Source organism: Oncorhynchus keta, chromosome 11 (assembly GCF_023373465.1).
Source record: "Oncorhynchus keta strain PuntledgeMale-10-30-2019 chromosome 11, Oket_V2, whole genome shotgun sequence".
NCBI classification, from domain to species: domain Eukaryota; kingdom Metazoa; phylum Chordata; class Actinopteri; order Salmoniformes; family Salmonidae; genus Oncorhynchus; species Oncorhynchus keta.
Genome location: NC_068431.1, coordinates 27,620,558 through 27,632,034, shown reverse-complemented (window position 1 = coordinate 27,632,034; position 11,477 = coordinate 27,620,558). Strand labels below are relative to the sequence as shown.

Sequence of the window (11,477 nt, the reverse complement as noted above, 5' to 3'; positions counted from 1 at the left end):
AGAAAAATATCCTTAAAGGCAGTGTCATGACATCGTTAAAACTCTGTCTCTCTCTTTCCCGCACTATGGAATGCTGTCACCCCATGTAAGTTATTTTTTGCTTGAGATGATGTTTCATTGGAAAACAGAAAGTTCAGCATAGCTTCACAAACACAGGCAGGCAGAGAGGCCTGGAGGCGCTGACAGTTTTCCACCTCAACTGAAGCTGCAGGTTAAAAAAATATTAATGCTTTTGTCAACCGACCACAAATTTGGTACAAGGCTTAAGTGTGTGGAACACACAGCTTTTTGTTCGCATTTTACTCAAGCATTTTGTTTTCCACAAATGTGACAGAACACTGATGCAATGCAAGGACAGAGTTATACATGAAAGGGCATATAAAATTAACAGCTGATGTCACTTGGGAAAATATGACTAGATTTGCCAGTGAGAGCTTCATACTGTAGATGGGTCCACAAGGTCATCAAAGTCTACTGAAAAATAAACAAACATGAATAAATGTAGGAATGTCACCCAAACTAATGATATATTGATTTTATTCATACAATATATTCTTGCATCTTAGATCATTATTACCTCAAGAAAGTGACCACTGTAGAGCTTGTCAATTTGAAGAGGCACTGTAGCAAATCTAAATCAAAATGTTTTTTGGCAAAATGAATATTTTCAAAGCAGTTATTTAAACCAAAACATTTTTATACTCTTGTAGAATGTCTTTGCTTTGCTCATGTTTATGACAACTACCCCTAACAAGTTGACATATGTTGTAAAGTAATGGAGAGAGTAAAGTCATCAGTGAAAATATATAAATATCTTTTATTAACGTCAATTTTTCAAAAAAATATTAATTTTCAAAAGGCACTTGTACATCTCAACAGGCCCTATATTCATAACTCATAACTCTTTAGTACGTGCACTTACATACAATATACAAAAACTTATGAAACACCATGAAGAACTTGCAATTAAATATACAACACAATAAATAAACTTACAGGGAGGGGAGCATAAACCAAATATTGATACATCCATGCCAGTTCTCTTTTGCATTCATGTTCAGTTAGTTAAGCAGAAACAACCAATTGTATGGCATGTTATACAATAAATGTTCCCTTTAGAAGCTTATCTGATTCTGCTTTTGCACCAAACTGTGTGGTTTAACTGCAAGCAATTTGGATAATGTCCCCAAACGACAGCACAAACACTGTCACTTTCAGGTATTGCTACTCAACGAACATCAGACGCAGTCCAACCTGAGCTTTTCAAATGATCACATAACAAAATAGCCTCCTTTCCCTTTGGCATTGTCTTTACAAAACACTTTGAGAAATGTCACTTGAAGTGTCAGACGTGTGTTGGGCTCTCTATGTAAGAGTCTGTTTTGGACATGTGGAGCACCACGGCTGGGGGCTTATAGTGGCAGTGGGAGCTGCTGCAGCTGACGCTGCCACAGGGCTTCCTGCTAGTCCGCACCGCCAGCTTCCTGTTGCACAGACCCTGCCAGGTCTGCAGGGTCTTGGAGCTCCACACCCACACACCGCTGGTGATGCCCACCACCAGAGACATAAAGATCTTCAGCATGAACACCGCCACGGTGGGCACCGACTCCTCCAGGGAGCAGTCCTCGTTCCGGCGTCCAGGGAATGAAACACACTTGCTTTCCAGAACACGGAACTTCCAGTAGTCCATGTTGAGCCTCTCATAGAAGTAGCATATGATGACGCAGGTGGCGGGCACCGTGTACAGGATGGAGAACACACCGATCTTCACCATCAGCTTCTCCAGCTTCTCCGTGTTAGTGCCGCCTGTCTTCATTATCTTGCGGATGTGGAAGAGCGCTACGAAGCCTGTGAGGATGAAAGAGGTGCCAATGACCAGGTAGCAGGACAGAGGGATGAGCACGAAGCCAGTCAGGGCGTTGACATCCATGCTGCCTACGTAGCACAACCCTGTCAGCTCGTCCCCAGCCACCTTCCTCATGGTGAGGATGACTATGGTCTTCATGGCTGGGATGCCCCAGGCGGCCATGTGGAAGTAGCTGCTGTGGGCCTCGATGGCCTCGTGGCCCCACTTCTTACCAGCGGCCAGGAACCAGGTGAGGGTGAGGATGACCCACCAGATGGATGAGGCCATACCAAAGTAGTAAAGGATGAGGAATACGATGGTGCAGCCCGTGGACTCCAGCCCCTCCTGGATGATGTAGAGCTCGCCATTCTCCCGGTCACAGGCGATGTTCTCGGCCCCGGCCACCGAGCGGATGACGAAGGCCACCGAGTAGACATTGTAGCACATGGAGAGGAAGATGATGGGCCGCTCCGGGTACTGGAAGCGCTGCGGGTCCAGCAGGAAGGTGAGGACGGTGAAGGCAGTGGAGACAAAGCAGAGTGTGGACCACACCGCCATCCAGATGAAGGCAAAGTCCTTGTCCTTCTTTGACCAGAACACGTCTACTGCAGAGGAGCAGCGTGGGGCGCACGACTGGCTCTTCTCCACGTACTGGAACTTCTCCGGGTTCTCGCAGGAGCCCAGGCTGGTGCCAGAGCGTCCGCTGGTACCTGAGCTGGGCTGCCTGGGTCTGGGGGGCACCGGGAGCATGCCCTCCCCCTTCTTGGTCTCCTGCTTTGTGTCATTCTCAGGTGCCTCCATGCACAGGGAGTTGGGGTCATTTTTAGTGGGAAGCTTGGAGCAGTCCAGTGAGTCAGGCCAGCCGAAGCTGAACTTCTCCATGATGGGAGAGCACTTCTGCCTGGCCTGCTCACACATTGGTCGGCAGGCAGGAATGGTGGTGGACACTTTGTCAGTGCACATGGGGACGTAGAGGGAGCAGAGGAAAAAGCGCAGGTGAATGTCACAGCCATATTCCACGAGAGGGGAAAACTCATTCAGTTTGATGCTGGCCTCTGCTTGGCTTGCATATTTCATGAAGTTGGGCATTCTTGTCATATTGTAGCCAATGCCCTGGCACATGGGGATGGTGATGGGTTCGCATTTTGCATGTCTGCCTCTCTCTAGATCATAGGCTCCGATCTCCAAGCTGGATGCAACAATAACAAATTGGCACCACAGTAAAATGGCAATCCTCAAATTAAAAACATTCATGGTGATATCAGGAAAGTGTATGTATCACGAAATACTTAACGTATTAAAACAGAAAATAGAAGTTAAATATTTCATCCCATGAGAAAAATTGCTTGGAGGAAAAAAACTGGTGCCCAACGTGTAAATTTCCCCACTGTCAAATCTGATGAAACCATTGTAGCATATCCGTGAGTTCCAAGTTGGCGAGATAACTTTAATACTGATTAAAGTTATCTCCTATGGTCAAACCCCGCAAAACGTTTTTCCTGTGAACAGTATGCGAATTACAAAGGGGGATAAAAAATGTGCTTGTTACAGTTCCAAATCTAGTCGATTTTTTAAAAGCACGATACGCTTCACATGTTTACCAAATTGAAGGCAACAATGTTATGAAAGTTAGAATGGAAAACAATGAGTCTATAATTTACCACTGGTAGCACGCATATTAAAATATCAAACCAGGCAGTTGAGTTGAACCGTTATTTGCCGTAATAATCCTCGGTAATGTCCTTATTTTCCGAATAGATTTTTAGTTGACAGGCAATTCAGAATCCCATGTTAGTAGGCTCCTGTTTGTAACCACACACGCGCACAGCACGGAGGGATACTGTCTCGTTTAAAAATAGTCAAGTTGTTCAGCTCTGTCTGTCTTCCTCTCCCTCAATCGCTTGAGTGCATTATCTTTTTCTGTGCTCGCACTCTGCCTCTTCAATAACGGGGCGGGAATTAAGTGACGAGCTTGTGTCGCCCCGCCTAAAAAAACTCATTCTCAAATGACTTTTTCTTACTGGCTTTACGCAAAAATTACGAGATGGGAATTCAATCATGGGCCAAATTCATCTATTGGTCACCTAGCGCGGTTGATGTAATGAAAGTGCGTATATTACTCCCGGTTAAAAAATATTTTTATCGACATTCCACGCGGTGGCCTTAAGTGAAAATAGCTTAGGTTGTTGTCACAAGCTTAGGTTTTGTGCATCCTGATGGTGAACATGTACTAATATTGAGAGCCAATCAATCTATGGTTCAGTTTATTTTCACCATTAAAATCAATAACAACAATGATATAATCTACATTTCAATTAGTTTCAATAGGAATGTGTGGGACAAGGACTTTTTGGGGGACAAGAATGATATATATCATAGGCTATGTAATAAGCATGTTCCATAATGCTTATAAAACAACAAGCTTTGGTCAAGCATAAGTAGTCCATCACCTGAACTATGTCTTCATGAAACATGACCTTTCATAACATACAGAAGACATTAGCATTCCAGTCAATATGAACTATTTTGTACCATGTTTTGTGCTGCTACCATTTTGTGTTGCCACCATTTTGTTGTCATGTTGTGTTGCTACCATGCTGTGTTGTCATGTGTTGTTTCCATGCTATGTGGTTGTCTTAAGTGTCTCTTTGTGTAGTGTTGTGGTGTCTCTCTTATCGTGATGTGTGTTTTGTCCTATATTTTTTAAAGCTTTTTGTTTAAATGTAATCCCAGCCCCTGTCCTCATCAAAATAGATTTCAATTAGCATAGAGCCTGAAAAAGTCCTTTCTTAGGATACTGGGCCATTCCCTATTATCAAGGGGCAGATGATTGCAATCTAAATGTAAATAAGGTGTAAGCTCAATGAACTTTGAACTTTAATGATGGCTCTTTCTATTTTCTCCATGTCAGATAGCTGTGTCTCTCTTACTGAGCAGTGGCTGTACAACATGGGTATAATTGGAACAGTTAGAGTTGAAGACCTGATAGGCTATTGTTCCCATCTAGTGGTCACTTTCCACACAGCATCCATCCATGGTGCATTGCACACATAGAAGAAAGAGGAGTCATAGGCTTCCACTAGTCATTGATCAATTTCTATAGTTAACCCAGTGTATGAACTGCAGCATAAGGCCTGCTTTGTATGAATTTGTAAATACTTTTGTGCTTGAACTCAAATGCCATCTCATCTATCAGTTTCTCAAAAACAATTGAGAAAGTGATAGTTGCTTATTGTGGTCGTGCAAAACCATCTGTTTGCAACAACATCACCGTCTGCCTAGTACTGAGAGACTCTGAAGGGGAAACAGAATAACCCATGATGTTCTCCATATAGGCTCAGTCAGAACCCCCTCATCTCTCCTCCTCCTCCTGAAGCATACAGCCTTGTGTTTTGACAGTTTCCAATTAATGGTACAGTAACAAAACCTATAGAAGGTCCTTCTATACACAGGGTTATTCGATTGTCTGTTTTGTTTGGACAAAATCACTAGGGCCATGTTTTCCATATGAAAACCTCTCCATCTCTGGGCCTAGGCCTACATGAGGCCAGGGTACCTCTCTATTAGGCTAACCCATATCAATTCCCCTCTTGACCAAACTGCGGGTCGGAGGGGTGACAAGAGCGGCACCTGTTTCCCAGAACCCATCTCTCAGCTCCATTGTCATGCTAAGCAGCCTTGCACAGGAGAGTGCACTCTGAGTGCCAGAGCTAGACTCCCCAAAAAACGTCCCCGTTCCTGAAGGCACTTAGGAAAGCAGGCCCACTTGTCACGTTCCCACAGACTACAGGATCGGTTCACCACTCACTGGCTTTTTTTTTCTTTCTTTCTCCGACGGGTCAATTTCCTGCTCATTTAAATGAAATGGGATTCCTTTTGGCGGCTGTTTTTGTTTTGGCTGAGAGCTGTTTAAGCAGAGCTTTCCACGTACTCCGCAAGTCTTCTTCAGCCTGCCATGAAAGGGGCTATTCTTTGCGCTTGCTGGATGAGGAGAAAATAAAGAAAGGGAAACCACAGCTACAAGAGCAATCAGCCAATGTTAAAATTGTAGGTATCAGGATGGGGAAGAGCTTTTTCATAAACTTCACCATTAGCTAACTTATTTAAACTAACAGGCTGATGCACTGACACAAAGGGTGTGTGTGTGCGTGTGTGTTTCAGAGGACTAATCTACCATGTTGGTCAAAGTCACAAACTGTGGGGGCACTGACTGATGATTCTGTAGTTCAAGAGAAGTTTGGGTTATATACGCAGAGAATAAAAAATTAAAACATGTATATTTTGATGTGGTGCTAGAGCCTGGGTCAGAGACCACATAATTTACTCATCTCTGATTGTGTTACTATTAGTAGGTCTGCCTTTATGGTTGTGGTAGAGTTAAGAAATATAACACACAAAAAAGCCATACATAAGTGAGGGAACAATTTTGACAATGTCAAAATGACATGTTATATGACATGCTTAAAGCTAGAATCTTTCATTTAAAGAGAGAAATGTAGCGACTCTCAAATCCATAGACAGAGCTATGGATGCAAGAACTGACCATCCATTATATCAACATTATAGTTTAACCATGTTTTGAGACTATACAGTGCTTGTTCACATTTACATAGTTGTCATGACTGGCCTGTTTGGGTCAGGTTACTGTGGACCACACCCACCAGAGTGGGAGAGATCGAGAGGTATGGAGGTGGGGGGGGTTTATGACACCTCACGCCCATTGTAAATCTTAAGGAAGCAGACAAAATCCCTTTGTCCTCTCACTGTGGAGGAATGGAATGTATGATTGGCCTATGGAGAACCTACCTCCGAACAGTAACATGCAATAAATGAACTTTCGGACAATATGTTTCGTCAGCCAAAATGGTAGTAATGACGATAGATGGCATATGAAAATGAATGTCGTTTTTGTTATGTTATTAAATGTTAAATGATGACGTTATAACGAAAACATTGTAACTTGGAAGAGTTTTCACAATATACACATGATGTTTGCATAATGTACGTTGTGTGAAAATGTCCAGATCAAAGAGGAAGTTTTTGTAAAGATGAAATGTGATGTTAGTTGTCTAAATTGGATCTGAGTAAAATCCAGACCTTGCCTCGTAACTAGTTACGCCCAGAGAACTTGCCATAAAGGCAGAAACGCCAATTTCTGCCCCGAGGGTACAAAACATGTGCGTTAAGAATTAACATTATGACAAGGTGACCTCGGGCTGCAGTCAAGGTCTGATTATTTGTAACCCCAAAACATGGTTGAAGAAGACAAAGGAACCGTTTAACAGTCTGTGTTACGGATGAGTAGCTGTGTCTAAGACGGTGAATTCAAGCAGGACCACCCTGTTATTCTCTCCAAGGTATCGTGTGTCTACACTGCTTTCATTCCCACGCTGGAACCACCTATATGGCTGATTAGCTGTCCTCAGAAGACCCCTCTTTCAGAACAAGGGCGAAGAAACAGGCCACTAAAGACAAAGGACACTGACATCGTGAGGACAATCAGAGAGTTAGACCCGGTAACCAAAGAAGTGCCGTCATCAGAGAAGAAGGCGAACCCGGTCCACGAAGAGATACCCCATCAGAGACCTTCGACACGTAATTACATCATTATATTCTGACCCATAAGAGCGGCAGTTCAGGGCAAGGTTAGGGCTAAACTAAACATAGTTTTAAAATGTACCCAAGTGTGCTTTTCTCTCTTTTGAAATCACCATTTTGTGTAACATGTGTCATATTGTGTTGGCCTGCTAGGGACCTGTTTCATTGTACTAAGTTCTAATCAATAGCCCAGACTGTGTGTTTGTGTATCTTATATTATCATTTTAGCTTGTTAGTAAATAAATAATCAACTCAATTGGTGTGCTACGGACTTATTTAGTGGGACTCGCGTTTGTGCAGACTCCCGGATTATGAGACGTTCAGAATGAGACTGTAGAGGAAATTAATTCATTAGCGGCTGTTGTAAAATTGATATTCTGATATTCTTTGAGTTCATTTGGGAAATAGAAACTCAATAAAGCCAAACTTTCCCATGGTGCCGTAGTTTACTGAGTTAATAATTACCTGATTCATTTAACCATTGAATTATAAACAGTTAATCATTCGATGAACAGCAGTCGTCACACTCAATCCAACGTCACTACGTGGTTTACAAACATTGGAGTAAAACAAGCTAATATTTTGGGTTCTGATGGGCTATGACAGTTGAACTAAGCTCATGAGGCATTTACAAGTTATATTCTTCAAGAATCAATGGGTAGCCTACACAGTATATCATTAATTTAAAAGTAAAAACATTGATGTAGCAACTAAGGATTCTAGCTTGAATGGAAATGTTAAAAATCCTACATCTACACTCCATAAATTTTAGGAGTAGCAGTTGGAACCATAACTTTTTTTAAACCTAGAGAAATGTGACATTCTAATTGGTTGACACCCATGGTAGCCACTAGGATTTCAAAGGTTAATCTTTTCACCACCCCATTACCCATCTGCCAGCTGTCATACTCTCAAACACTAAAACACAACTGTACTCACAGCAGAGCACAACGCTGCCCTCACAAAAGACCTACTGTCTCGTCATAATAGTTGGAATTAGTTCCAAGACAGGTAATTGGTCAGATTCATGAGGTAGACATGAGAACAATGTACTATTCTATACCAAAGCTTGGTGAAACAAGGCTATAATGTTGTATCAGATCTTAGCTTTAGGGTGCATACATGAATATGAATGAAGAGAATCGATAGTAGCCTAGTCATTTAACTTCTTTCAGTAAAATTAAAACTACTTGGTTGGAGATTCAAAGCCAGATTTGCACAATTAGCCCTGACCACATTTTGTCTAGGTTTCAGAAGATGAAGGTTTCACACAGTTTCAAGGAAAAACCATTTCAAACCAAGAACATACAGGAAATATTTGACAAAGGCTAATTGATCTGTTCAGAACCTATTTAGGAAGACTGCTCCACCCAGAGACAAAGTTTAAACAAGATAGTTTCCATCTTGGCTCAGTGAAAACTCAATACCGGTATTCTGACTTGAAAAGAACATGTTACTTTTACATTGTGTCTCCAGACAGACCTGCCTTTTACAACATTTGTGGTGTCTTTCCCCTGGCACTTATTTTCATTAAGGACGAGCGTGTTTGTGTAGCGTCTCGCTCTAAATGCTTTGCACATAAGTCATCAATTTTCCTAATGAGTGACAGGCCACAAAAGCGTCCAATTCTTTTGCTTGGAAAACACATCTGTCTTCTCAATCAAACCTGGTGTGGTACCACAGTGACCTGTATGCCTTTAGGGGCAGATGGTGAATATGCCTATTTCAACCACAGGCCAAGACGACATGGTGTTTGCGGTCTTCTGTTGGCTTCTGCCCTGAAATAGTGCAAACCTGGCAGTAGCTGCACGCGTTTGGCCTCCTTAGAACTATGAACAGAATGCAGGATGCCAAGGAAAGCAAATATTTTGGGAAATTTGAACAGAAATTGTCAGAAGGAGTCTGGGCTCTAGATGCAGCAGACTCCATTAAATAGTCTCCCTCTTGTTACTAGAGAAATCAGACATGAGAGGGAAAAAATCTTCAAATGTGAGACTTATACCAGCACAGTGTGGAATATAGGCCTACAGCCTCCTTCTTCTTCCCATTTGCTACAAACTCAGTTTAGGTAAAGGAGGGGGCAAAACATCTCAGCCCAAGAGGTCTCTACTAAGCAAACAGACACTCACTCTCATGTCCCACGAGGACCTGAGGGATGGAAACATACGTATGTGGCAGCAGGAGTTAAGGCATCCATAGTTTCCCAGACTAAACTGTTCGGGAAACAGGTTGTGCATAATGTATATTATGACTACATTTTGTGACATTTTTGTTTGTTTTGGTCTTCGGCAAGTTTTTTTTTGCTTGTTCGTGCACAAATGTTACTCGAGGCATTCTCAAGTCTACGGCCCTTCGTCTGTGATTGGTCAACAGTAGGGATTCTTCAACAAAGTGTTTCTTGTCATTCAATGTGAGACAAATAATTTATGTACATTTTTTCACTTAAGAAATACTTCCCCAAACATCTTAGTTAGATTTAAAATTGCACAACTAAGATCTCATCTGCAGAAGCGGGAAGAATATCTGGAAGGGGTGCTTCCGCCTCACTTGTCATCGCCTCTGGGGCCGCCTCTTTACTCAAGGGCAGTGTCTTTACGGGACACAAACACACACACACAGTCCCGTCTCTCATGCCTGAACAGACAGCAGATATTTATATCACAGCCACGGGAATACATTTAGAGCATGAGCCTGGCTTGTCGACTCCCTAGAGGGGCTAGACGTGTGAGCTGTAAGCTCTTGAGCAGTGCACAGCAAAATAGTTCTTGAGAACAACCTAAAAGAAAGAAACAGTGTAGACAGCTGACTGAGCATGCCCGTGCAAGTTAATATAGATTATAAAAGTATTCCGATAATTATCCTAATTTGTAAAGTGTAGTCTTGCCCACAATGATCAAAAATAAGCCACTTCCCACCATCAATGTTGAGACTATCAGTAAACCACAGCTATAAACCCTATAGACCTATATTGCTATTCAAATAAAGTCAATTGATTAGACATGATTTGGAAAGGCACACACCTGTCTATATAAAGGTCCCACAGTTGACAGTGCATGTCAGAGCAAAATCCAAGCCATGAGGTCGAAGGAATTGTCCGTAGAGCTCAGAGATTTGTTTCGAGGCACAGATCTGGGGAAGAGTACAAAAACATTTATTGATGTTCCCCAAGAACACAGTGGCCTCCATCATCCTTAAATGGAAGAAGTTTGGAACCACCAAGACTCCTCCTAGAGCTGGACTGCTTGACCAAACTGAGCAATCGAGGGAGAAGGGCCTTGGTCAGGGAGGTGACCAAGAACCCAATGGTCACTCTGACAGAGCTCTAGAGTTCCTCTGTGGAGATGGGAGAACCTTCTAGAAGGACAACCATCTCTGCAGCACTCCACCAATCAGGAATTTATGGTAGAGTAGCCAGACAGAAGCCACTCCTCAGTACAAGGCACATGACAGCCCGCTTTGAGTTTTCCAAAAGGCACCGAAAGACTCTCAGACCTTGAGAAACGAGATTCTCTGGTCTGATGAAACCAAGATTGAAGTCTTTGGCCTGAATGCCAAGTGTCACGTCTGAAGCGTGGTGGTAGCAGCATTATGCCGTAGTGATGTTTTTCAGCGGCGAGGACGGGGAGACTAGTCAGGTTTGAGGGAAAGATGAGCAGAGCAAAGTACAGAGAGATCCTTGATGAAAACTTGCTCCAGAGCGCTCAGGAGCTCAGAATGGGGCGAAGGTTCACCTTCCAACAGGACAACGACCCTAAGCACACAGCCAAGACAATGCAGGAGTGGCTTCGGGACAAGTCTCTAAATGTCCTTGAGTGGGCCAGCCAGAGCCCGGGTTCTGAACCCGATCGAACATCTCTAGAGAGACCTGCAAAAAACTTTGCAGCGACGCTCCCCATCCAACCTGACAGAGCTTGAGAGGATCTGCAGTGAAGAATGGGAGAAACTCCCCAAATACAGATGTGCCAAGCTTGTAGCGTCATACACAATAAGGCTTGATGATGTAATCGCTGCTAAAGGTGTTTTAACAAAGTAC

The 11,477-nt window shown here is 43.0% G+C and overlaps 1 protein-coding gene across 1 annotated transcript; it reads right to left on the bottom strand.

Moving 5' to 3' along the window:
* Positions 1-793: 793 nt before the first annotated feature.
* LOC118389986 (frizzled-9) lies at positions 794-3,761 on the bottom strand. The gene has a single exon (XM_035780074.2). The coding sequence runs from the start codon at positions 3,098-3,100 to the stop codon at positions 1,346-1,348; it is 1,755 nt and encodes a 584-aa protein (XP_035635967.1). The 5' UTR covers positions 3,101-3,761; the 3' UTR covers positions 794-1,345.
* Positions 3,762-11,477: the final 7,716 nt, after the last annotated feature.

What these genes read in the sequence shown, in the direction of transcription:
- LOC118389986 (XM_035780074.2), bottom strand. Translation starts at nt 3,100, where the DNA reads ATGAATGTTTTTAATTTGAGGATTGCCATTTTACTGTGGTGCCAATTT.